This window comes from Vollenhovia emeryi, unplaced genomic scaffold (genome assembly GCF_000949405.1).
Source record: "Vollenhovia emeryi isolate VEMERY1.0 unplaced genomic scaffold, V.emery_V1.0 DF939242.1, whole genome shotgun sequence".
Classification (NCBI taxonomy): domain Eukaryota; kingdom Metazoa; phylum Arthropoda; class Insecta; order Hymenoptera; family Formicidae; genus Vollenhovia; species Vollenhovia emeryi.
In genome coordinates, this window is record NW_011967124.1 from 103,394 (window position 1) to 130,516 (window position 27,123).

The following is a 27,123-nucleotide window of genomic DNA, read 5'->3' on the forward strand; positions in this document are numbered from 1 at the left end:
GGATCTTACCTTCAATATTACGAAGTCCATGTCCAACGGCGCCGGTCGACGATCCCGTCCGACAGCCGATGATCCCGATTATCCGTGTGACGGGACGGCGGAGGCGCGCAACAGGCCGGAACGGCGGCGAGGAGCAGCAACAACCACCAATAATGCGACGCGGGAGAAGCGAACACTCGTCGTCACTCCACTTGTTTCCGAGAGCGACGCACTTCACGCGGGACGCGCCGCCGAATCGTCACCTCGCGGATCCATGCCCGTGCACCGCCGCTCGGCGCGACAGTTTCCCCAAGATTCGCTCCGTTTGCGGGGAAACGAAAGAGCAAAGCCAACGCGACACAGTGCGACGAACCGGAGGCGAGAAAGAATCACGACCCACGCGCGCGGCAACTCGGCATAGACTGAAGCAAGCGCCGGTCGCGGACCGTTAGTTAGGCACGCCGCGCGCAGCCCAACGAGAGAGGTGGGGGCGCGAGCGAGAGAGCGAGAGTGGGGGTCGGCGCGCGCGACAAGGACCAACGGTCGCGGACGTGCGAGATTCAAACGAGAGAGCAATGGAGCGTCAACGGCGACCGTCCAAGCGCGACGCGAACAAGAAGGAGAGGCCACGAAATCGGAAGACTCGTGAGAGAGAGAGGAACGCAGCGGAGTGTGTTAGCCGAGAGACAACGGGGGTAACAATGACAATTTTAATGCAATGTGTCCTGCGCGGTTGCTGCCCCGCGACAATTTTTACTTGAAGCGTCGTTGCGCGATCATCGAGGGAAGAGAAGGCGATTTTTCTCAATAATGCGCGGCAAGAAATGCCGTTATTTCGAGAAAAAGCCGCGAGAGCCGTTTACGTGGCTGCGTTTAAATTTAAGAGAAGAGACATCGTATGAATGATAATCCAATTGTTGAAATATGATTGCAGCTATAGACGATTAAAAAATATTATCTGTCTAGTATCGCTCCCCTTTTTATATAATAATATACTGTAATAAAATTACATGTAAAATTACTGTTTTTCGACAAGCGTGGAGAGCTGAGTTATTTTTTTTTTACATTAATTGAGCAGTTATGAATATTTCTACGAGATTCTATTGCCTTTGGATGTAAAGCACAGTACATAAATAAATATAATTCGATGTAGAGAATTGGTCAAGAGACGAAATATTGGCGATTGCTCGATTAGCATAAAAACAGCTTATGATGATGAAAAGTGGGAAAAATAGCAACCAGTATCGTCGACGCGTGGATATCAAATCGATGTCGACAGACCATTTCTGCCCGGGGCGAACGAAAAAAAGGGATCGGCATTCTTTTTGATAAAATAACACTTTTATTCGGCGAACGAAATAAAGCGATCCTTTTATACGCGGCAATGGATATCGACGAACGCGCGCGCGTTGAATCGGATAAACTGTAATGCAGTTACCACTGGCGATAGGATCGAAGCCGTACACGGCAGGCTCGCCAACGATTTTGCGAATTAAACGCGGGAATGATTGCACGGGGAAGAAACCGTTCGACGCAAACGCGGGCGATGATAAAAAGGCGCGATTCTCTGAAAAGATCGACTCGAAGGCTTGTCGGATTCTCATTAGACCCGCCCGGCTCGTATAGCCGCGGAAATAAAAAATTCCATTAGGTTTTACCTAAGGGGTTGACGAGAGGGCACGTCGGAGATATCTCGCGTTGCAAGAGAGAGAGAGAGAGAGAGTGGCACTAAAAACCGCAACATGTGGTTTCCTATCCGACGACCGCTTCCTCGCCCCGGTTAGAGAGAGAGAGAGAGTCGTGGGTCGGGAAAATGTGCGGCGTATTACGAAAAGAGCGGATTGAAAAAGGCGATCGGTGGAAACGTGCGACGAGGATGCGGCGCGGCGGCCGCACGGCGGTTGCAGCGAGGCGGCAAAGTCGGCGTGTGGAAGAAAGGACCGAAGGGACCCGCGTGTGCGCCGCGAGCGAAGATGCGAAGGACGCGCCGGCGCGGGGGAGAAAGGAGGAAAATGCGAGGGACTGCAAGAGCTCCTCTCTCTGTGTGCGCGGACTCCCTGCTCCGCTCTGCCGGCCCGCACAATGCACCCCGCCTGCACCCGGCGTGACCGCTGTTTCCCTGTCCCTTTCTCTCTAGTCCGTCTGTTTCCCTTTTTTCCTCTCCGCCCCCCCCCTTCACGTTGCGGCAACGGCTGTTCCTCGGACGTTTCGCGTATTCGTCGAATACCCTAGTTGCGACGTGATAGGGACGCGAAAGTAACGTGAGTTAAATGAAGCGTTGGTATTTAATACAATACTGATATTTATGTAGAGACACCTCCGCGATCCGTAAGATTAATTGGAATAGAGAATGGAAAATAGTCAAGTTTACAAAGGAACTCAAATCCGACGAGAACAATCGCATTCCTGATATTGCAATATCAATAAACTGCGATAAACTGTCCCACATTATTGTCAACGATAACTTGATACCTTTTAGAGATACAATGGAATATCTTGAATATCGAATATCTTACGATACCCTGCGCATTCTCGTGAAAAGAACAAAGTAGTAAAGACCTGTAGAGACAGTCTCCAATGTCAATGCTGTACTCTATCAACTCTGCAAATAACTCTCGCAGTTGACTCTCGGTCGATGTCAAATATTTTTGATATAATACAATTAACTAAACGCACGTTTAGATTTAATTTTCAAGCTACACGGAGAGAATTTTTTTTAATTTACCCTGAAAATCATGTAATCGTGGGACAAGGTGGCAATAAGTAAAATTAATTTTCTCCATATCTTAGCAGCTATTTTTGCGCTTTCACCGTCTCACAGAAACAACCAATCGCAAAACTATACACGAGGGTAACTGCGGTTCTTGGTGAATTTTTTAACATTCTTTATACAGAAATCGCGTATATCATTATATATACGTCTGTCGGAAATACTTGGCCCCGAGTCAAAAATTTATAATCGCGATCTTAACAAGAAAAGTTGTACAAAAAGCGACTGAGAAGTTGCAAAGTTGGAGCTACGTCGGTTGCAATCCCCAACTACCAGCCAGCCAACCAAGCAACCAACCAACCAACCAACCCTTTTACGTCGGGGCCACTTGCCGAAGCCCACTCATAATTACGAAACTTAATTTGCGAATAACGATTTAATTGGCTCTTGAAGGTTCCTTAAAGTTCGTCTATCCCTCGCTCCGCGTGCGTGCTTCTTCAAGATTTACAAGCAGTTACCGTTCCTAAAGAAGCAAAATGTACGTTATGAGGTGAGAACAGGAAACACTACTTCAGACTTATACTATACGTTTGTAAACAATCGCCGATTGCTTTTTACTTACCATTTTATTTCAAAGTTTAAACATATTTAAAAAATAATAACATTTATTACTTATGTATTATTAAACGTTTTTGCGTAATGTGACATAATTTAACGAATACTAGATATTATTTAGTGAATAAATGGATTAAGTATTATATAATAAAAAACATAACTATCGTGCCCAAGTATTTTTAATTCGATTTAAGATTCGATTAAGATGAAACACATGTACTCTGCATATACATACCATATGAATATTAATTTATATAAAGAACGGAAAGTAACAAACAATCTAACTTGCGATGCAAATGAGAAATGTTAGTGGCGAGTAATGAAAGCAATGAATAAATCTCAATTGAAATAACGAACTAAAGAGAAATCTAATTCCAATAACCTTCCTGCCTGTGCCAAACAAACAGAGACGAGCGAAAATATGTTTTTAGGTACAGAAGGTGAGATCGCGTGCTATATACATATACACATATTAAGAACCTCTAGTTTCCCAACATTTAGTCGTTGTCTGTTCATAGGTACGTGCTCTTACATACAGCTGCGCACAGCCGATTAAATTTCGCATATAGAAAACTTAATTTGCGGACTATTTTGTAAGTATTCTTAATTGTTATCATATGTTTACGAAACTTTATTACTTTTCTCTCTGTTCTTTTCGTTTTCTTTATCTCAAATGACACGTTAAAATGGTTGGGACACTCTTTTAGGATAGTCCTTCAAATAAATCCGGTATCCATTTGGAAAATTGTCTTTTCTAGGACAAATAGAGAGAGAGAGAGAGAGCAAAATTTTCTCTTATCAGATGTCAGATAATGCATTAGTAGAACCACTAAACGAGAACTGAGTCATTTTGACACCGGTCATATCTTTGAGTGCTTATAGTCGAAGATAAAATATATACTGTAATTTAACGATTTTCCTCTTACGATATTGTATATACTATCATAAAATTTTTATTTTTATACAGGTTGATATCATTTTTATTATTTTTTTTTCTTTCCATAGAGGCTATAATATCCAAAGCGCATTCTAAAGAAGCATCTTGAAGTAAATCAAGATTATCTTTAAAGAAGCTGGACAAGAAACGTGCAAACACGGTAGAAATTTATTCTAAATATTGTCACAATTGAACAGAAATAATTATTGTTGAGAGACAATTATTCTAATACATTGGGAAATTTTGCAAATTTTACTGAATGAAGACCAGGATTGGGAAATTACAGTCACAGTTTTTTCGCTAACAATGTAACTAGTTACAGTTACAAGTTACCAATTCTGAAAAGTAACGCGTTACAATTACAGTTACTCGAAAAGTAACGAATCGTTACTTTGTTGTTACTCCCTTGTAATAAAAATAAAAATATCGAATCTGCATTTGAATTGTAAAGCGGCAATAAAGGCGTTTATCCGCAAATGCAAGGCCTAATGCGATCTGTGGAGGTTGAAAATATATATATAAAGTAACTATTAATGTAAGTATTAAATTAGTTATCGAAAAAATGTAACTGAGTTAAGTTACAGTTACAGATGTAGAGAAAGTAATCAAGTTAAGTTAGAGTTACCAAAAAGAAGTAACTGTAACTTCCCAATCCTGATGAAGACGATATCTCAATTGTCGATAAACAGATTCTCTTTGTCATTATCTTACACGGAAATAGAGAAATTAAAGAAAATATTTTCGAATGTTAATAATTTACAGAAAGAAAATGAACCGATCCAAAAAATCTACAAAAATTTTCTCAAGGGTAGAAGAATTGGACTTACTGAAAAACATAAAAGAAATTAGACAATCACATTGCCAGTGTGTAACTTGTGTGATGGACCATCTGAAAGACTTTGTTTATGAAGAGGCCCGTAGAATGAACAAGCCATATCCTAAATCGTGGAATAAAAATCGACAGGCAACATTAGAGTGGTTGAAAAGTTTCGAAGAAAGACACGACAGTGAAATGCGCATTCGTTTCTGGTCTACTTGCGAAGCTGAAACCATTGAGAAGTTAACGAGCAAACAAGATTCCTCGTATAAAGAAATTTTTACATTTGAGGAAGAATCTGAAATATTGAAATGTGTTATAGAATTTAGTAAAGAGAATCTCTCTAGCAAAAATGTCCTGATGAAAGAAATAGCAATTGAAGCTTATAAAACAGCTTGTGAATTTAAAAAATCCTATCCAGTAACGTGGAATATGTCTAAACAGGCGGGATGTGATTGGCTGAAAGGTTTTGAAGAAAGACACAAAGATGAAATTTTAAAAACATTGTCTAGTTTCAAACCAAAATCTCCGGAGCCAATGTCAAGCTCAGGATCTTCCGCATATATTGAGCTTTTTACACTTTCGGAAGAAGAAAAGTTACTGACTAACGTACGATTACAGAAAAGGAGTTGCCATTGCAGAGGGTGTATAATGAAAGAAATATCAGCTGAAGCTTATAAAATCCTCCCTGATGAGGAGATGAATTTCTATCCAAAGTTGTGGAATACAAATAAACAGATGGGACATGATTGGATGAAAGGTTTTGAAGAAAGACACGCAGATAAAATGTCACAATTATCGCCTACTTGCACGGTAGAATCTCAAGAGCCAAAATCACCTGAATACCCTTTTACAGATGAAGAAGCGAAAATGTTACTGAAACACGTACAAGCAATAAAAGAAGGCTGCAAATGCATACATTGCATAATGGAAGCAATAGCAGTTGAAGCTTATAAAATGGTCGTTTTTAAGGGGAAGAAGTATCCAGGTTCGTGGGATATAGATAAACAGGCGGGACTTGATTGGGTGAAAGGTTTTGCAGCAAGACACGAAAGTAAAATATTACAATTAGCGCCTTCCTGCGAAGCAGCATTTCCAGAGTTAATGCCAAGCCCACGATCTTCCTTATATAGTACAGTTTTCACATTTTCGGATGAAGAAATATTACTGGTATCCGTACTATCAAAGAAAAAGGGTTGCCAATGCAGAGAGTGTATACTGAAAGAAATACCAGCTGAGGCTTATAAAAGAGCCTATAATTGCAATAAGAAGTATCCAGAGTCGTGGGATATAGATAAACAGGCGGGACTTGACTGGCTGAGTGGTTTTACAGCAAGACACGAAAATCAAATATTACAATTATCGCCTAAATGCCGAAATGTTAAGGTTTTTACATATTCGCAAGAAGAAATGTTACTGGCATCCGTAAAAGCCAAGAAAAAGGATTGCCGATGCAGAGGGTGTATAATGAAAGAAATACCAGCTCGAGCTTATAAAAGAGCCTATAAGCTCAATGTGTATTATCCAGAGTCGTGGAATACATTTAGACAGGCGGGAAGTCGTTGGCTGAAAGCTTTCGCGAAAAGACACACGCGTCAAATTTTAGCTATATCGCCTTTTTGCAAAGCAAATTGTTTTGACGTCAGCACGATACAACAATCCTCAGCTAAAGTCATTTTTACATTGAAAGAGGAATTCGGGCTGTTAGAGATGACACAAGTAATGGCATTGACGGGACAGTGCGATTGTAGATCGTGTGCAATGCAAATATTAGAAGCTGTGATTTATCAGGAGACAGTGCGAGAGAACAAACCATATCCTAAATCATGGGATATTCGCCAGGCTCCAGATCATAAATGGCTGAATCAATTCGTAAAGAGACACTGTAGTGCAATTGCAGCATTCTCAGACGTTTGCAGAATACCAACAGTTACAAAGAGCGGCGAAGAATAATTCTTGTTTGAAAGAATTTTAATATTTGACAAGGGACGATGGTTATTGACAGGTACAGACGTGGTCAGAAAGGTTGTCCAATGTGTTTTATGATAAATTTCGGAAATACACTCTCTATTGACAGGTACAGACGTGGTCAGAAAGGTTGTCCAATGTGTTTTATGATAAATTTCGGAAATACACTCTCTAAAGATTAATTAGTGAATAAATCAATTGAAAACAGTGAACAGTCACAACTGAAAGTCGTAGTAGTATACTTATAACTGTAAATCAGTGACTATTCATTGACTTCAGTGATAATCCTCTGATTGACTTTCAGAAAGCAGTCTTTCATGGGAAATATAACTTTTGCCTTCAGATATGTACAGGGACGCATTACTAGAACAAAAAGATGATATGTACGAATACCTACAAGTATGTAATGATACGAATATTCCGAAAACTTCTTGTGAAACACCTGACAACCTTTCTGACCATGACCGTACAAACGATGAAAATCAAATTAGTGTGCGATTGCAAAAAAATTCTTAATAATAAACAGTTACTATTCTAGTTTGTAAGTTAGACCGTAATAGAAGAAGACTTGTCGCATAGTCATAATAATAATAACTATCAACCAATAGCAGTATCGTAACTAACAAAAATTTAATCAATTTCAGTTAGCAATATCTAACTGATAACATTCTGTATAATCTTTAGAAGTAAGTAGCATGTAAGTTTAATCGTTCGATCCATTTTTTATTAAGATAATTATCATAAAGTCTCTACGTGATAAGATTATTAGTTGCTCATCACTTAATGTATCCGACTTTTTCTCTACATTTTCAACTTGATTGTAAAAGCTCGTGGGATTAATCTTTAGGTACTTATCAAAGTATAAAGCTTGTAAAGGTGTCATTTTTAGATACTTTACCAACGTATAAAAGTTGTATTGTTGTACATTTTTATTTAAAATAATTATTTAGGGACATTTCGTAATCGGTTTGGAAGATTACATCCAGCTCGTTTTAATGATCAAACGCTCCAAATGATGTTTTTTTCTATGTCAACGATATTATTATATTAATTTTTATTCAATAATTGACGTTTAAAAATCACTGTCTAATAATATCAATCAACTGGCGTTATTGTTGTCAACATATTTAAACATTTTCATAATTGTACAGGTGCAAAGTTTGTTTTACATCATAATTATCTTTTAAAGAAATTTTCAATAGATTGTTTTTAAGGTATTAAGAAAAGTATCGTTGTTATATATGTTTTACTGATCCGAGTTTAGAATTAAAAATTCAGAACGAGCAAAATTTTATTTGAGCAACGGATAATGAAGAAAGACGTAATTAATGATTAATGAAGATATTTTTCGTCAATCAACAATGATTATTAAATTATTAATAATCAAATGATATTTTGATTGTCCATTATACGAACATTTATATGTAATAAATCTTTTTGTTGTGTACAAAATCATATTGTTAACATTTTCTCCAGATATAAGTAATTGTCATACAACATAATTTTTATTCAACACGGCTCCGCACTAACGCGGTTAAATAAACGTTGCTCATCATATTCGTCCTTTTCAAATTTGCTGATAACGAGTAAAGTACTCTCATTCATTATTGTGCTACACACGGACATCTTACGGAAATCAATCTTTGACATACACGGTAACCGAGATCGACGTTATAATCTCGCGCAAAAATGATGCGTCGCTTTTATTAGTAATCGGTTTAAGGGATTTCCCTTTAAAGAGGATCCTAAAGGGGGAATCCTTTTTTCCTCTTCTCTTCTTCAAGAGTGAAGGAAGCTGTGAAAAGGATAACGCAACATACGCGGGATCCCCATATTTCTGCTCTTCCTGGTCTGCGTGAACGCGCGAGAGGAAAGAGAGGCTGCACACACAGATCCTCTCGTAATTCATTGGCTATTGGACGAGACAGGTGTGTGGCGCGCGCGTGAGAGGGTGGCGAACGAAAGAGGGTGGTTAGGCCGACGGGGAAATGAAAGGGAAAAGGCGAAAGGTTTCTTACGCCGCTGCCTCGCAAAAAGGGGAGCGCGGCTGCCACCCTTCGCGCGGGACCGAGTTGGGGCGTCGCGACGCCGAGTTTTTTTAATTAGCAGTCTGTGATCCGTCGAGCGATTTTCTTTTCGCTCTCTTTCTCTTTTTTTCATCTCGTTCCCGCCCTGTCCCCGCCGTCGCAAGCTTCCTCGCACGCGGCGATTCCGCTCTTTTCGCGCGAGCGACGCGACGATGCTCGCAAGCACGTGTACTGACTCGTTCCGTCACGTTCCTCCGTTCGTTTCATTTCCTTCGAATATCACCCTTTCCCACCGGAGCCTCACTTCAGACAGACCCGATTCTGTCGCCTCCCCCTCACCTCGCAAGATCTTCCTGACAAGATTCAGGAGGCGGAGAGGCGAGCTCCCTCGGGAGGACACTCGCGCATCGTCTCTGAGTAATTTACTAAGAAAGTCTCTCGGCTGAAACGGCGAATGATCAAAGCGGTGAAATGAGTAACTTTGCGATCGAGGATGAGGGATGGTTCGTAACTTGCAGCTTCGCCCGACCTCTACCTGATTTGATAGTTGCGAACATCACGGTTCGCGTTCCCATTAATGATACACTCTTATTGTGATTATTTCTTCGATCTACGATATTTGAATCCCGCAAATATACAATATCTATTACAGTATTCGCTTCGTGTACTCTGCTTTCACTCCTAAAGTATGAAATAAATATATATCGAAAGTGTATTTAAACGAGCGATCGAATTTCAATTCCACGAAAACATGAACTTTAATCGTCCTGGTGCCAAGTGCTTTCTAGTTTCCGCAAAGAGCGCTCCTTGCGACAATCCTTCAAGTTTCAACTTTTATTAAGACCTGTCGCTTTTAATCGAAATCGCGACAAGCTTTTCAGTGCACGGAAGAAAGAGATTTTGGATGATTTGCGCGATTTTATCCCGCTGGCCACGCGACGTGCGTAAAATGGCCGGGAAGCCGAGCCAGATCGACGCACGCACGACGTCGAGACCGACATAAACGGGGCGGCTATCTGCCGTCCCATCTTTTATTTAGTCATTACGCTCATCTTTCTCTCTTGCTTTGGGAGGCGGACTGTCGACCGAGCGAGCAGCAGCAGCACCACTTTGCTCGGGGAAGACAAAGAGAGGACCAAAAAAAAAAGAGGAGGCCGAAAGAAGGAGAGAGGAAAAGAGAGTTCTGTATGTGGACACACAAGGCCACTCGCCAGCGGCTGCTTTAGCAAAAGCTACCCGGCTTCGTCTCACAGACCCGCATTCACTCTGTGCATTTATAGCGACACTCGAGCCCGTGGTCGATGCCATCAGGCGACATAATCCACCGCTACGCTTCGCTTTACCGTGCTCGACGAAATTAACCGCAAGAAATTATACAATTCTTTCATTTTACGAAGACGCACGGGCTCGGACAAGCCCGGTGGTACCCCGACCACGTCTCGTAATCCGTCGGAATGGCGTTTCGCTGAATCCTAGAGACTTAACTGTAGAGAAACCGCGTAATCCTCTTCTTTTCAGTTTACTGACGCAGCAGCGATAATCACGCAGCGATTAACCGTTAACTCCGTTGCGTTTATCGTATGGTGTAATTGAAGAATTAAATATCAATTAATCTTGTTGATTAAAATTCGTACCATCGGATAAAACAAGGAATATACCGAGTGCAAATAGTAACCAAGGGGAATTTTTTATAAAATCGACCAAACGTCTGCGCATCTCGAATAAACCCAGTTTTACGTACGGTTGCTACTTGGAAATTTTAGAAATTGACATCACAATTATAAATCCACTGATTACCGAGACATATATGATATTATGAATTTGCTACCACGGGCTCATGAACCCGTTCTATTTCGGCATAACCGATAAAGGGGTCGAAACGTCGTGACTAAAATAAACATCAATTTTGCCAGTTTGGTCGATTAAGAAAAAAATTCCCCTTGGTTGATTACCACTGGCGACAAAAAGCTACTCAAATTGTTGCAAATAGTAACTTCGTGCAATCGTATAATACATTTTTCGTGTTTCCTTTCCTGTCGTGTGTGATTAATACTGATGTGTCGTACAAAGTGCCACGAAGTTTATGATATGAGATTGATTAGGAGGAATTAAATGTGAATGATTCCTCTTTTTACATTTGGTAGAAAATTCGGCAATACCGAAGGAGATTATTATAGATCGGACGGTAATATCAAAAGTCTTTCTGATTTCGTTTCTTTTCAGTTGAGATCTCTTATCTCATACTTATGATCATTTCAACTGGCAAAAAGTGAAATTGTTGAGTAAAGAAGGCTGCTCTGTAGTTGCAAGGATTTAGTTTCCCTTTCATTCTCACAGCCAGAATTGATCCTCGCGAAAGCTTTATCAGGGAATTTCATACAGGTGCGGAAGATGGAATTGCAAGGGTAAACCCTAATGGATTCGAGTTCAACACGTACAACTAATTCCTTGGTGCGTTCATGTAAAGCATCAATGTAAATTGCGCCGTCTCAACCGCCCCTATTCCAGTACTGGAAATTGCACCCCCTGGGAGGGCCTCCGGAGGAGCCGCGCCAGTGTACGCACGTGCATGTTCTCTCTCAATGGTCGTCGAGTCGGGGGAAATAAATTAACGAGGTGTTTGTCCGCCATCGGACGCCCGCTGCTTCTTTTTTCCCTTCTCTCTGGCGCGCTCCTGGGATTAAAATCATCGTGGCTTTACTAATTACCGCTGGACGAATGTGTTAAATGAGGCGCGCGTCGCGACGCGACGCGACGCGCCGGGCCGGGCCGGGCTGGAGCTTTTTGCCGGGTATTATTTACAGCCCGAGTCCACAATGAGCATGGCTGGGACACGGCGCGAAACCAGTTTACTCGTTCCTCGCCGACATTGTGCCGCGTCGAGAATAGATAAATGCGAAATTTTCAAACGAAACGGAATACGGGAAAAACGTGAAAAGCCGCCGGTTCTATACCGGCGTGGTGGTGCATTCATCCGCGGCGCGGTGATAAAAAAAACTGTCGTCTCTGCGACAAAATAGTAATGAAAGATGGATATATGTGTAAACGTAACAGAATTAAACGCGGGGAAAAATAAGAGCGAATTAAATTTGAACAATTCGTTTCTCAAAGTTCCACTTTTTTACTGATAACAAAATTATGCGTGCACGAGAGCGTTCCTGTGTCGAGTAATTCGATGGTTCTGAAAAGAGCGGTAAACGAATCGTTGAACTGACAAGAATTGTTTATTTGAATTAAATTTGATCCTTGATTGTTCTCAATTTGTTAGTAGCCGGCTCACTAGCCCTCTCGTGAAATTATTCGCTGTGATCTTGAGTATCTGTGGAGCTGCATAAAACGAAGAATCTGAAATATACTTCTGAAATATATTTCTAGTCTCGCAGATTTTGAATTCACAGATACGATCAATTAGAAAAGAATAAAAGTATTTCAATACAAATGTAATAAATAGTCTGTTATTTTGAGAAACACTAGCTATGACACAGAACGCTCTCTCGATAGGGTCACTCAATTTTTCAGCTCGCAGTCACGATTAATAGGTCCTTTTCAGAATTTCCATTTATCAAGCGCTGCATACACGAAGCACCATCGGCCGGAGAAACGACCGCGATATCGTTGATACCATCTTTTGTGCGAGGCAAGAGCCGGAGGAGAGACAGAGATCCTCGCGTGCAAAAAGGGGCGCGAGCAGAGAGGACCCGTTCCGCCATCCCTCTCTCCTATCGCTTCGGGAGGGGGCGAGAAAGGCGACTGAAAAGTGGTTCGCCGCCGTCGGGAAAGCCGTTAACCCCCGACAACCTCCAAGTCATCCATCCCGTTATTGTATTTAGTTGCTCGCCGACGATGGGATACGAGATGGAACGGGACGGGCTACGACGGCGGGCGACTCGACGTCTCTAATGCACATCCTGGAATATGATATCCGGGGCCGCTTTCACCGTACGCTGTATTGGTCTACAGTTACAAAGTATGTAGACGTCGCTACTACCCTTCCGAACCATTTTCCACCCCTGGTTTCACCCCCCATCCTTTCGTTTCTTGTCAAATTTCCTTCCTTTCTCTCCTCTCTCGCCACTGTACTTTCGCCACCCCCATTGTTACGAGTGCTACAAAGGTTGTCGCGTTATTTCTTTTCATTTTATTTTTTCGTAGAATCTCAATCCTTGTTTTCAACAAGTTACAATTTTACGCACCCCGGAGGGTACGAATAAAAATTGTACTACATGAATTATTTGTTTCTCAAATGAGAATAACAGAGTTGAATCGATTGCTTTTCATTTAACAACCCTTTTCTTCAACATATATACAAAATAATTATAGGAACTAATAATATTGCACAACTTGTATAAATTAAAACGTACGACCTAACGATAATTGCACTATGAAACTATTCTTTAACAGTCAGCATTTTTTAAATTATATATATATTATTTAATTCAATAAAGTCTCATACGCCGATCACAATAAAACTTTAACTAAAATCACGCGCATATGGGCGCACACTCGTACATTCGCACACGTACTTTCCAAAAAGGCAAGATAATCCCATTTGTCGTATAATACATCAACATATACTTTAAAACATAGCAAATTAACGCCTGACTACTGCATCTCATCATAAACGCCTACAAGCGCGTGATAGTGTGATTAATTGTGATCGCGTAATGAGCTTGCAGCACCTGTCTCCTTCTATAGCTTTACAAATTCATTGCGCTTTCAAACAGCTCCAGCATTCTCTTCATCTCTTTGCTGAAAATCAAGATAGAGATAAGACTGTGCATATAAAGGACGGCCTAATTTATGTTTGAAATACTTGGATATTTGTGACAATTTATCGTGACGAAATTAGTTAATAATTAATGTACTCTTCTTTTCTTAATTGCTGCCCGAACGATCGCACATTATGACAAATTTTACGGAGAGTATTCCGAGGATAAGATTTCTCGTCAAGTTCACAACGTTCATCTTGGTAATAAAGAAGGAGTGAAAGGAAAAGCACGGGAAGAAAGTTTTTCTTCTCTCTCTCTCCGTTCATTTTTCTTTTGACTGAGATAACAACCCTTAAGGAAAGCCTCGAGTTTAGAACTCGCTACAGTCGCCTCCAGATACCCTAAGGATTAATAATTGATCCAGCATATAGCAAAGAAAGTTTTAATAAACACGCGCGCTCTTCTTCCGCAAGGAGCTTCCCTCTCGTCTTTTCTCTCTCACTTTCACCCTTCATCTGTCCGTCGGGATGCCGTTAGTACTTGATTAAAACGAAATCTCTCTTCTTAGATTAAGACCGTAATTTACAGTTAGGCGTTCTTGATTGACTTTGTAAATAAGGATCGTGCCGCCTCAGTAAGAAATTTCACAAGAATGCTAATGACACTTTATGACCAAAGTTTCGGAATGTCTTGTAATTATTAGTAATTTCTCACGTACCTGGATCGAGTTAGGGAAAATATTTGCCGGCCATTAATACTCACATCTGCTCCGCTAACTTATAAATTGGTCCCATGGACTTGGATAGCTCCTCGCATTTAGCCATCAGTTGATACATCGACTTTATATTATGATCCACAGCGTCGCATGTCTTGCACACTGCATCTCTGTACGTTTCTAAACAACCAACAGTGAGGGCCGACGCCTGGAAACAAGAAGGAAGAACTTGAATGTATAAAATTGCACGGCGTAAAAATGAGTGACGATGGCTCGGTGACTCACGTTTTGCAAAATTGCGGCCAGATTTTCAGTGAGCGCGTCCACGGAGGTTGCCACCTTTCTTGCCTCCATCTCTAATTCGTTCAATACATTGTGATCGAGGGGTGGTAGTTGCGGAGTCAAGGCCTGCCTGTACAAGCACGGGGTCGAGCTGCGAGATCCCGGGAACGACGGAGTGTCGCCCTTCTTGGTCACAGGACTGGACAATTTGATCTTGTTCTCCAGGTCCTCCGTCACAAACAGCACCATATCCCCGTCCTGCATTACCCTTCCCTCCAGCTGCAGGTAACCCATAGCTTTATGGTAGCTCGGCGGGTCGAGATCGTCGCCTTCCGCCGGACTGCAGCCCCTACTTCTCAGATCCAGCTGATCCGGTCTGTGGCCGGCACCTCCTACCCTCTCTAAATTGTCATCCAGATACTTTCCGCTGTCAAAGTCCGGCGAGTCAATGAGCGATCTCAGTTCCGAGATGGGTGGCGAGGATTGCGAATCGAACGATATTTCGGAATAAGACGCCGTCATCTCGTGCAACTGAAACGACAAAACCATCAATGACAAGATTTCAATATGGAACGTGTCATTTCCAACTAAAACTATCATATCCTGCCAAAGTAATTTGAGGAACAATGGCAAACATTTTTCAATTCTCTTTCGAGTAAACGAGTGTCTGAAGCGAACGAGAGTAGCTCGTTGTTGGAAGAATACACCCCGACAATTATCAGGCGAGCGACACGCAGGTTCGCAAACGTCCCCCGGGCAATTAATTCTAACCTTACTCTGTCTTCGTCGTAGTCGATGACGGCGTTCTTGTCGTTTCGCACACTCGCCCCCGATTTCGAGGCCGCCTCGACCTCGTCCGGCTCCATCCTCGCCGGCGAACTCTTCGGAGATAACGAGCCCCACACACAGCCGTCGAGTGGTGAAAGCGAGAGCGAAGCGCGTAAAACGCAGGGGCGGATCCGCATGGAGAGCGGAGAGAGATTCACCTGTCGCGCGCGCGCAAGCCTTGTTCTTCTGCCACGTGATTTTCAGCCAGCCAATCGGGTCTACACGCTTCAGTGGCGCATCTCTGATTCATCTACTCGAAATACTCCAATGTTGACAAGTGAGATAACGGTGGGTCGGCACGCATCATCATCTGGCACTTGCAACCCTTCCACCACTGACAATTCCACCGTATACGTTCGTGCAGGTCGTCGAGTCGGTCGAGTGCGAGCGATGAATACTCGCCGCGCGAGGAAGCGCAGCAGCTGATTGAGTGCGCGCGATCGGTCAGTCGACGCGACCTAACCTCAAAGCGACATGGTGATCTCGCACGTACTCGTACTGCTTGCCGGCCTCTGGGCTACCGGGGCGGGTAATGACGCGTACAACGACTTCTTCGACGAGGAATTAATGCTGAAGCCTATGCCGAGTAATCATGTCTACGCCTACTTCCAATTTACCACGATATGGGAGACGGCGAACCATGTAGCAACACGTTGGTATTTGATACTTGAATTTATCAAAAGATCCTGCATGCTTCTATAGAAATTTCGCTACTTTTCACTGGACAATCTTGATTCGCAATTAAAAAGAATGCAAATAATTGTAGTTCAGCATTCGCATCTCTTCCCGAGGGGATTGGGTGAGATAATAGGCCGGCATAGTGTCGACGAGCTGCACGTCACCCTGACGGAAGGCTTGTGGAATTATCAAAAGTGGGGATATCCTTTCCACGACGCTGGACCCGGTGCTGAGGTCACTGCCTGGTTTAACAGGGATATAACAAAGTGAGAAATAGTTGTGAGGCTTTTTGTACTAGCGATATCAAGTACGAAAAATTATATTACGAAGCGATTGAAGACGAGTTCGGTAATCATGGCCTGAATTTAATTCAGATGTATCGACTGCAGAAAAACGCAGGGTGAAAAGAAATTTGATTTCTCTTGTCATAGTATGTAGCGTGTGAGCTTTCCTTTCTAGCATAGACGAGGAATGGAGAGGTCTGACGAACGCCTTAGCTGGCTTATTCTGTGCGTCCCTGAATTTCGTTGACGCCTCCAATAGTATGTCGCCGGAGTTCACCTTCCGTCCCACTGGCGTTACAGATGGGCCAGTGAATTCTAGTCAGTTGCGTTACTCGTCATTGCCAAGGGAGATAGTTTGTACCGAGAATCTAACGCCATTTAAGAAGCTGTTGCCTTGCGACTCCAAGGTACTTGCTGCAAGCCGTGCTGCCACATCATAAATGGATTTCTGAAATACTTGATTTTTCTTTCAGAGAGGTCTGGCTACGTTGTTAAATTCCGCGCACATTCACAATACCAATTATCACTCGATTGGAATACATTTTCGGTCGATATGTCGCGATGCAACGTGCACAAGGACATCTTTAGAACTGCGACAGACTGTCTCTCTGATATACGATACAATGACGGATGCGAATCAGGCAAGTCGACCAATGTCAAGTCGTTATTACAAATTGTGCTGCCAATTACTATATTATTACAACTCCGATTTGTATAGGACTGGTCGATACGAAAATTTTTTGGTATGGGTCTTAAAGGCGCATGTCCACTTGCAACGTTAAGCAATATTTATGTGGAGATATCGGGCAACAGTACGGATCACGTATACGAATTGACGCCACCACCGAGTGCGAAAGTTGTTAGCTTGCGTGGTGGACAACAAAATGAAATTGCGGTCTATGACATCAGGGCTCATAGCAGTAAAGGAATGTTCAATATTGCTGCGGTGCATAGTGCGCCAAAGAATAACGCAATAAATTATCCTTCGATCCTCTACGCTAATAGATATATCATCGGTATGTTCTATATAAAATCACAGTGTATACTTTGAAGAATTATAGTTTGAAAAGGTTGAATTTATTAATCAATATTATATCCACATATAGATTGATAATAAATTCGTATGTATTAACGTAATTCTTCAGGTTATGGCCAAGAAAGAGGCAGTTTAGTGACTAAACTGTATAACAATCACTGGCAGGCGATAGATGTAATCTTATTGGAAAATATTCCGTGGTACTTGCTAGTTTACTTACATTCCATTACGATAACCTGCAATGAGCAACAAGTTCGTCCACGTAAGTAAATAAAATAATAAATGTAAAATAATATAAATGTAGTTGCTAAATAAATTTATTCACTGTGAAACACGTGTACGATTTAGAGGCAATCGTTAAAAGTTACAAAAGAAGTTTTATTATTATGAAAACTACAACATAGTTAAAGTGTCAGTACATTTTACGGTATCGTTACAGTGGCGCAACGTTATTTACCTGGAAGGGAGAGGAAAAGTCCGTACTATTTAGAATTAATCCTGCGCCTGCCGCCGCACTCGGTAACGAAAATCACCATCGATATGGATTACTTATTCCTCAAATGGCAGGAATATCCGCCGGACGCTAATCACGGTTTTTACATGGGACCAGCTATAGTTACAGCCTTATTACCCATAGCTAGAAATTACACTGCTCTGCCGCTCGATGGAAGTACAATTACTTCAAGGTTCGTTTATTTGGTTTAGCAATTGTCTCTCTTCTGCCAGTCGACGAGGCAAACGAAAATCCTTTTTCTTCCGCTGTCATCATAAGCAGAATGGGCGACGATTGAAGTAATTATCGACGACTAAACTTACAGTTTTAACGCTTCGAGGGATGATTATCTAGTACAATTACGGACCGAGTCCTTGCTTATCAGTCTTCCGACTCCTGACTTCAGTATGCCTTACAACGTTATATGTCTTGCCTGTACAGCTGTCGCGTTAGCATTCGGCCCACTTCACAACATTTCCACGAAACGACTGGTTTTAAAACGCATCGAAAAGGACTGGAAAGGTAAAGTGTTCTCCTTTTTCTTAGGAAAGATATTCGGAGCAAAGAAAAAACAAGAATAAAGACTGTAAACAAATGCATGTATTCTAAAACGCATCTCTGAATTGTATCTCTCTTGCGAATAAATATATTCACGTATTTCCCATGCACAATTTTAATAAACAGGCAGAAATTTCTTTTCCGTCAATATGCAATTATCGCAGATTATAGAGAGACAAAAATCCCTCTGAACTTCTTTTTTAGCAGAAAATATACACTTGTACATGTAACAAAACAAGATCAGTTTTTAATTTTTAACTAATGATATCGTAAAACCTTTAATATTTGCCATAAGTATTAAATAGTGTATTCACACATCCTGCTTCGTATTATATGTATACGTATATATTTCTAAATTTTAAATTTAAATTTGTTTACATACATGAATAAAAACTTACATATTAATATTATGATAGATTTTCACAAGGTAACAACTTGCGTTTCTTGGCTATTGTGTACGTGATAGACTAGAGTGTTCCCTATTAAGTTTAAAAGAACGTAACACACAATCACGATAAAACAGTCCAACAAGTATTAAAGAAATTTTGTAATAAGATAGCAGTTGACTATTCATCTCCTACTTCCACATATATGGAAATCTGACATGTTCAATGCTTGGCTCATTAAATTACTGCTATGACTAGCGGTAACACAAATAATCATTATTACAAAATCAATTTTAATTGTTTTAAAACAATTCTATCATTAATAGAGTTAAATCAGGACCAATTTTCAATCAATCAATAGAAACGTATAGCCAGTATAGTCCAAGCGAGATGTAGGTAGCCCAATGGTTTTATACAACATGTGAATCCTATCACGCGTCATTCCGGTATACTGTTTTACCTCTTTCTCCTACTTTCCTTTTATTTTACACATTAATTTGAGAATGCACACTAAGGCTTGTTTACAGTTAATTCCTATATTTACTTAAATATATGTTCAAAAACAATTCAGCCAAAAAAATGACTCTTATGGATGCTGTACTGATCATTTTTCTGGATAAGGAATATTTGAAGTGTTCAAAATCCTTAAATATAAGAATCGATTATAAACAAGCTTTAGTGTGTTAATTCTTATTCTCATCAATCTCTTTTAAATGTAATGGGAAACACTCCAAAATCTATTGCAACTGAACGTGATCTGACTAAATTGATCCATTCTATTCGCAATTTAATCTTCAATTTTGTAAACAATGTCGCGAAATTATAACAGTCTTACGATAACCTAGAGTAAATTCAACTATTGTATCAATAATTTTAGGATAATAAATATAAGAAACGTAACATGTACAAGTTGTAAGTATCATCACGTATATAATAACTTACTGTACATTGATTTAATATTTATGTGCTAAAATCGAAGAAAGGCATACGCATTTTCTCTTTTTTTTTCGAATATCAACAATCGATATTTATTTGCATCATCTTCGTTCAATACGTTATTCAATAACCAGTCTGTCAATGAGTGTGCGGGGTAAATGCAGGGTCTCGCGCAAAGTTTTTTTCGGTGATAGTTTTCGCAAGAAGGACTTTGCGATTGAAGACTCCGCAGTATTCATAGGATCTCTGTTCTCATCGCGCGTACTCGAATCGTTTTCTTCCTCGTCAGACGAACAAAGATCGATCAACATTATCGCGCGCGATGGATACTTTTTCTCTTTGGCTGGTTTCGTAGCTTCTGCTTTACCCGGAACTGATTTAACAGCAGCGAACGCGGTTAAAGTTCCTTCAGTTGATGTACTAATGTTGGCTTCTTCTTCTTCACTGATCGAATCTACGTCAACCTCCAGCGGCGCTTTCCGTTTCGAAGATACAGACGCGCTTCGCGCGTGAGATGTCCTTCGCGATTTCGTTTTGCAAGCCGGTCCTGCCTTTCTCATTAATACAACTTTCCGCACATTGACGCTCTTCTCAGGACATTTACATTTTGAAGGGTCCTTTTTCAATTCATCAATTTGCTTCTCACTCAGTTGGGTAAGACCGACGTAAATAGGTCGACATGTGGCATAGAGTATTTGCGATTGTATGCTTAGCACTGAAAAGGAAAAAAAGAGATATTAGGTAATCTTTCTAAAATGTCCAATGTTACACTGCACTGCTAAAAAAATTACTGGAAAAGTATAGTCGAGCTTTCTTTATTATATGCGTCCTATTAGCGCGATGTAAAAAGGAGTACTATAAAGAGTAGGGGAAACAGAATAAAAAGCATATTTTTAAAATCTCTATTTCAATCGAATCTTTTCCTTTTATTTTTTAGCGACGTGTCTGTGTCTAGCAAAAATGATATCAAAGTGTACAATAAAATACGTACTTGGCTTGTTTTTCGAGGAATTCATAAATTTGTATTGATGCACATAGTGGTCTGTCGGTTTATCCCGGTTTTGTTTGTATGTCACTATCCATCTATCGTTATCGACTTCTGTATCCAGCCATTTTGGTCTACCCGAGTCCCTCAGTACTGGCGCGATGACGTGCCTCTCTATTCTATCTAATCGTTCTTGCTGCGTTTCCTCAGTCATCGCCTTTGATTTCTTTGTCAACATTATTCCGGCAGGCGAGGAGAATGGGATAGTAGCGAATCTTGTGAAGTTGAGAGAACTTCTAACACGTCCAGACGTTCGTCTAACGATACTACCATCAGGAGCACTCGCGTTTTTCACATCGGACGATTTAGATTCAGTCTTGCCCGATTGTAACTGGAAGTACTCCAGAAATTGATCCTGTTGTAGCTCGGGTTCGACTATAGACGAGTCTGGTGTAGAAGAGCGCGAGCCACTGTGTTCTTGTTCGCAGCATATCTTTTCATGCTCCTAGACGATTAGGAAAATAACAAGTACTTACACGGCATACTTTTTAGTTTTTCTAGAGAACAGATGATAGATAATATTAATACCTTCATATTTGCGAGGCCTACAAATTCGGCGTCGCAATTGTCACAAAGATAGATGTCGTCGCATGGTGGTTGAACCATCATGGGGGTTTGTCTCGTTTTGTTTCCACTGCCCGACGAAGATGCGTTATGCGATAACAACGTTCTTCGGGGGCTATCATTTTTTCTGTCATAATGCTGTAGGCGCAGAATGCTTTCTCATTTATTAAACTAACGAGTTTTTCACAATGACTCTATTCTATGTTAGTACATCTGTAGATATATAAATAGGAAAGTCTTCTATTACGAGATGGGATTCTAGTGTGAGATAGTAAGATAGTAGGTTTTCAACGTCCAAATTTAACGATAAATCTTGTTTTGCAATTCGATTACACGACTTCACTCCAAGGGCAACAATTTCTGTCGCGTAATAGGAAACTTTCCTCTATACACAGAGTGTTTCATTTTAATCGCCCCCACTATATGTACATATTGTACATACCATATTTTCATTACGAAATGTTACTAGTAGCTTTGCTGAACTTTTGTGATACAGACTAGTCGTCGAGTCCCAATTATTAACGTATTCTAGCTCATCGTGGGGATACTGCGCTAGATAGGAACAAAAACGTAACAGATATTCGCTTCTGTGATACGTGTAACATCGGAAAACCAATTTCTTCAGATTTGCCATCCAGTTCTGAAACGATATTCTCGTATCAACGCTTTTTCCTAATGATAGAGGCGGGTATCTAATGGCTGCTTACATCGTTGAGCTTCTTAGGTCTCGTTAGTGGACTTGAGAATTTAACGTCTTGTGGCCACCACTCGGGCTTATTAATAACCTTAGTGGTGTCGTGACCCAGCGAACAATGGACCATAAACAGTATAAAACGTTCCAGCTGCGCCTGTGAAATAGTTGTTCGTCGATATATTGATCCACAAACAAATGGTGTAACAGTTTTATTTATCCTCCGATATGGCTTCTTGGGTTACAAGATATTTTGCGATTACAAAGTGGTTTTGATATGAGAAAAAGAAACAAGTGACGACAATCAATGTACCATAGTGATTTTCTCCAGAGACGTGGGATAACCGTTAGCGAACAGAAGAGGAAGATTGGATACCATGGAACCCTCCTCTCTCTCTAAGGTACCGTTATCTTCTCCGCACTTAACATTAGTAGCATTGTCCATCATGATCACATCGTTGGAAACTTGATCCCCAGATTCCCTTACCTCATCTCTATCGTTCTCTTGCATAATCGAGAGCTTCATACCTCTCAAGTGATCGACTTTACTTGCCCAGCAAAACACATCCGCCGGACGGTAGGGTGAGGCTCTACGGAAATTTGCACAGGTTAGCGAGACCTTACGTCCCATTCCCGAAAATCGTTTAAGCCAAGTCGTCTCCGGGCAGAATTTCTGAATTTTTTTCGACCAACAAGAACGTCAAGTGCGTCCAAGTGCCGAGTCGTATCAACTCGACTAGAACGTTCCGCGTGTACGATATTCGACTCCCGAGAGCGCCCCTCGCACGATATCATTTTATCACGCGATCCCGCGAGGGGCGTTCTCCGCTTGCTCGAGCCAGGGGAACGACAACAAACTTGGGCGCAAAGATACAAAAACCGGGTACCCATTATGAAAGTATTCTAGATTTCTATTGTGTCTTCTAGGGTGAACGGAATAACTCCGGTCGGAATCCATTTCGAACGTTTCCACGATAGGTACCCAGGAAACGCGGGAACGTGGCCGAAGCAAACCACCACGCGCGTCGGTATACCTTCCTCCTCCTCCTCTTCCTCCTCCACCCGGCGATCCCGCCGTCTCAGAGGTCGTTGACGGCGCGCCGTCCGGGAAGCCGCGACATCCCCGGGCCACACATGTCACCCGTGTTTATCTCGCGTCCCTCCTCAATCCCGCGCCTTATTGCATCGCACCACGGACGCAAAGTTCCACGACGAGGAGACGCGACCCCGCGCGACAGTTGTCACGTATTCGTCACGTCGCGCGCGAACGCGAGGCTCATTGTTCGGACGTGCAGCTTGCCGATTGTCGTTATCCCCGTCCACTCCGGGATCGCTCAAGGTCCCACCCGCGCCGTCGAGCGATCGCCGTCTCGATCGGACGATCGAGAGGAACGCGGAGACGAGAGCCAACCTCCCCGACTCGAGGGGGGGCACACGCTTTCGAACAAATTTGCCGTAGAGTACGCGGGTACCTGCACCTTCGTACCGAGAGTCGATCGCGCGGGATCTACAGCCCCCCCCCCCAGAATGCTCAAACGAGACTCGCGTGCGTAAAACCGCGCGAACGCAGCCGCGACGGGGCGACAACGAGGTTCCGCGGCGGAACTTCCGCCGATTGACAGGAGAAGGGTTCCCTCCTCCGCGCTGCGACGTGCGTAAGTGCAGTTCGACCGCGACCCGAGACACGCTAGACTCAAGATGGCGAGCGGATCCAAACGGGTCACGCCAACGCGCGCGCGCACGCCGCTCACCGCGCCGAGGAAGCTACGTGGTCGCGAGATACTCGCTCGACGTCGAGCTTCGTCATCGATGACCGGGCGCCAGCCGGCGCGGACGATTCCCCGAGCGCCGACGTTCGGGAGCTCCGGGACCGCGATACGTTCCGCGGCGAAGAGAAACGCGCGGGGGGGGGGGGAGGGGAAGAACAAAAGGAGGCGCGATGCCGAAGAGTCTCGTATATTCGCCGGTGCGCCTGCGTCCTGCTTGAAAAATTGCACGAAAGAAAATAAACCCCTCACGCGCACGACACACACACACGCGCGCGCGCGCGATTTTTCTTCTTCGGTCGCTCGAATCTCGGAGCAAGCTGTCTTGTACTTTCAGGACGTTTTGCCTCGAGTCTTTGTTTTAAGGTAACGCACAGCAATGGTCTTGTGTCTCAAGTTACAAGACGTTCTACAGCCATTTTCTGCCCAGGCCCTTGCGCTGCTCAACGAGAGGACGCGCAGGAACGAAGGTCGTCGTTTTCCATAGTTTCTTTACAATCTCGTTCGCTAAGTTACTCTATCGCGTTGCAATTGCGTGAGATTTGCGATTAAACTTGCAAAAAAAGGCTGTTTTTGAGTGCGTTCCGTTTCACGCATGATTGAGATAATGTATCATTTATCCTTGTTACTTACCCGATGTTGAATAAAGATAAATGATGCATTATGCGCATCTTGCGTGAAACAGAATGCACTTTTAGAGTGTTTTAGTGTAATTGCTTCTCTGTTTCGAGCGTACGAGAATGCAATCCAAAGCGCACTCTGCTCTTGTATCTAAAATAATACAGACACTTCTCTGCAATCCTTTTTTTACCTTGTAGAGATAACAAAGGAATGCGGAAAGAGCAACCGTACAAGCAGAGCTAGTCTGTCGAATCTCTATACTCTTACGTTAACTTCCAATTTCTATTGGCTATTTTAATTAACTTAGTCAACTCCCATTGGCTATTCTAAAAAGTTAACGTTCGGTTGGAAGCTAACAAAGGTTGGAAATAGTGGCCCTAAGGACCAGTTTCACAAACATCGATTAAGAATCGAGTAACCTCTGGTTAGCAGTGTTAGCAGTTAACCTACGTTTGTGAAACTTTAGGCCGACTTGAATTAATTTAGGTTAAGAACTTTGGACAGACGATAAGTGGAAAGCATTCGCGAGCGCTTCTGAGCCGACCAAGTGGAAATTGTGCTGCTAACTCGTGACATCGTTAATACTTTCGAAATAAGATGAATTATTCTTGCAATGGAATTTATATTGAAAGTTATATAATGTCGTTTCTAAAAAGTAACATTCGCCCTGCGACCCAACAGAGATCAGTATTTTAAGATTATGGGTTCCCAGTCAGAAATGACTGGAAAACCAACGTCGAAACGATATCGAATCGATGCATTTTTGGTTCCATTTTCGACTTGGCTCGAAAATGGAACCAAAAATGCATCGATTCGATATCGTTTCGACGTCGGTTTTCCGGTCATTTCTGACTGGGATTTGAGAGATTGTGTACATTTCCACGAAGAACAAGAGACTCGAGTAACATTCAAGTATCACGAGAACATCAAGATGATGTCATCTAGAAGACGGCGAAATGATTTCACCAAGAAAGAAAAAGAATTAATGTAATCAAAGTAGATGACAAAAAGGACTTGAAAGTTATCGAAAGTAAAAAGACTACATAATCTCTGGTAAAAACTGAAGGTAAAAAAGGTAAAAAACTGAAGATCACATTCAAGGTTAGGTTACGTTAGGTTTAAGGCTAGGTTATGTTATGTAGTGTTGTGTAGCTAAAATTAGGTAACATCTCGTATCTTATTTCGTTGATCTTGAGTACAATATCTAAATGAAAACTTAATAATAATCCTTTGATAAAAATTTACTAGTTTTCGTCAATTAGATAGTAAAATGTATACATATTAAGACCTACCTGGAACAACAACAGCATGTCAGTAGATGAAATGATGACGCTAAACAAAATGGCATTAGGAGACCGAGCGTCAGCTGAAGACAAAATGGCGACTGAAATGTCTCTTATTTATGAAAATCAGACATATAATTCGAATATTTATCGCAAAAAGGTTCAGATTATTCATAATCATGGGTTGGCCGGTATTTAAAATATCTTTTAATAATGTTCAACTTATTAATAGTTAATTGAATTTAACCTGTATCTATTCTGTAATATTGATTTCTTGGAACCATTTTAAGTAAACTTTAAGAAACAGATAATCTTTAGATAAAATAATAATAAAGTCATTTGTAAAGAATTTAATTTAACAGAATCTTAAAAAAATTTTTATTGTATATTCTATGTTGTAACAATTTTCAATTTAAACTATTTAAAATGAAGCGATTAGTTAGATCATGATGTAAAAAGATAAGGTGTGCTCTCACCGTGAACCAATTTTGGTTTGTTCTGTGCCTTCCAAAACGACGCCATATTGGGAAATATCAACCAATAGCATCAATGCGCGAGATGTAGATAATAATGCTATACTATCTCAGGAGGAAGATGAAGATAATGAGCCCTCATTCACATGGAGCGTAACTTGCGTAGGCGTAACCTGCGTATCACCAATCACAGGACTAGTTCAACAGAATTATTGAAACGGTTCTATCAGAATGACCCTGTGATTGGTGATACGCAGGTTACGCTACGCAAGTTACGCTCCATGTGAAAGCACCCTGAGGTAGATGACGGCTGCGAAGGCGAGTACGAAAAAGGATGCTATTGGTTGATATTTCCCAATATGGCGTCGTTTTGGATGTGTTTGTGATTGGTCGTGCGCGGTAGCACACCTTTCTTCTTACATCATGAGTTAAGCCCGCTGCAGACGATGCTATTTTTTCTGCTGGATTGCTTGCGATTTAGTAAATTACTAGGAATCCTGAGTGCTGAATGGTGCAACGATAGTAATTTATTAGATTGCAAGCAATCCAGCAGGGAAAATAGCATCGTCTGCAGCGGGCTTTAGATCATATCCAGATAAATTTGCATAGGTATGTAAGCACATGCATGCTCTAGGCTATCGTACACAAAATTGCATAACCGCATATGTATAACATAAGACCATAGACGTACAATATATTCTTAGGGTACTATAAGTCCCAGT

General features: G+C 41.6%; 4 protein-coding genes across 6 annotated transcripts; 2 read left to right on the top strand and 2 right to left on the bottom strand.

Annotated features, from left to right (window-relative positions):
* The first annotated feature begins 3,712 nt into the window (after positions 1-3,712).
* On the top strand, positions 3,713-8,199 carry LOC105560067. 2 transcript variants are annotated; one of them, XM_012008829.1, is made up of 4 exons: positions 3,713-3,897; positions 4,310-4,401; positions 5,004-7,063; positions 7,136-8,199. In XM_012008829.1, the coding sequence occupies exon 3, from the start codon at positions 5,011-5,013 to the stop codon at positions 7,009-7,011; it is 2,001 nt and encodes a 666-aa protein (XP_011864219.1). In that variant the 5' UTR covers positions 3,713-3,897; positions 4,310-4,401; positions 5,004-5,010; the 3' UTR covers positions 7,012-7,063; positions 7,136-8,199. The 2 variants fall into 2 exon arrangements, with proteins under 2 accessions (XP_011864219.1, XP_011864218.1); XM_012008828.1 differs by lacking the exons at positions 3,713-3,897; positions 4,310-4,401 and having other exon boundaries at positions 4,868-7,063.
* Positions 8,200-13,168: 4,969 nt separating this feature from the next.
* Positions 13,169-15,727, bottom strand: LOC105560068 (uncharacterized protein C17orf59 homolog). Of its 2 annotated transcripts, none has more exons than XM_012008830.1 (4): positions 15,536-15,727; positions 14,763-15,290; positions 14,525-14,685; positions 13,169-13,802 (listed from the first exon to the last, which is right to left on the bottom strand). In XM_012008830.1, exons 1-4 carry the CDS (start codon positions 15,722-15,724, stop codon positions 13,751-13,753), a joined length of 930 nt encoding a protein of 309 aa, XP_011864220.1. In that variant the 5' UTR covers positions 15,725-15,727; the 3' UTR covers positions 13,169-13,750. The 2 variants fall into 2 exon arrangements, with proteins under 2 accessions (XP_011864220.1, XP_011864221.1); XM_012008831.1 differs by having other exon boundaries at positions 15,531-15,725.
* Positions 15,728-15,824: 97 nt separating this feature from the next.
* LOC105560070 (GPI transamidase component PIG-T) lies at positions 15,825-18,746 on the top strand. Its single transcript, XM_012008833.1, has 8 exons — positions 15,825-16,239; positions 16,354-16,531; positions 16,725-16,956; positions 17,023-17,190; positions 17,268-17,565; positions 17,695-17,847; positions 18,025-18,271; positions 18,404-18,746. Exons 1-8 carry the CDS (start codon positions 16,062-16,064, stop codon positions 18,657-18,659), a joined length of 1,710 nt encoding a protein of 569 aa, XP_011864223.1. The 5' UTR covers positions 15,825-16,061; the 3' UTR covers positions 18,660-18,746.
* Positions 18,661-26,008, bottom strand: LOC105560069. The gene is given in 8 exon segments (XM_012008832.1): positions 18,661-20,146; positions 20,148-20,673; positions 20,950-21,448; positions 21,532-21,705; positions 22,010-22,207; positions 22,275-22,415; positions 22,572-22,848; positions 25,938-26,008. Coding segments are annotated over 8 exon segments (2,028 nt in total). The 5' UTR covers positions 25,994-26,008; the 3' UTR covers positions 18,661-19,989.
* Positions 26,009-27,123: the final 1,115 nt, after the last annotated feature.

Bases quoted from the DNA above. Each gene is read 5' to 3' on its own strand.
- LOC105560070 (XM_012008833.1), top strand. From the start codon at position 16,062: ATGGTGATCTCGCACGTACTCGTACTGCTTGCCGGCCTCTGGGCTACC. The intron at 16,240-16,353 runs GTTGGTATTTGA...AAATAATTGTAG, and splicing joins GGCGAACCATGTAGCAACAC to TTCAGCATTCGCATCTCTTC. The intron at 18,272-18,403 runs GTTCGTTTATTT...CTAAACTTACAG, and splicing joins GGAAGTACAATTACTTCAAG to TTTTAACGCTTCGAGGGATG.
- LOC105560067 (XM_012008828.1), top strand. From the start codon at position 4,987: ATGTTAATAATTTACAGAAAGAAAATGAACCGATCCAAAAAATCTACA.
- LOC105560068 (XM_012008830.1), bottom strand. From the start codon at position 15,724: ATGCGGATCCGCCCCTGCGTTTTACGCGCTTCGCTCTCGCTTTCACCA. The intron at 15,291-15,535 runs GTAAGGTTAGAA...TTGTCGTTTCAG, and splicing joins TCGACTACGACGAAGACAGA to TTGCACGAGATGACGGCGTC. The intron at 13,803-14,524 runs GTGAGTATTAAT...CTTGATTTTCAG, and splicing joins TATAAGTTAGCGGAGCAGAT to CAAAGAGATGAAGAGAATGC.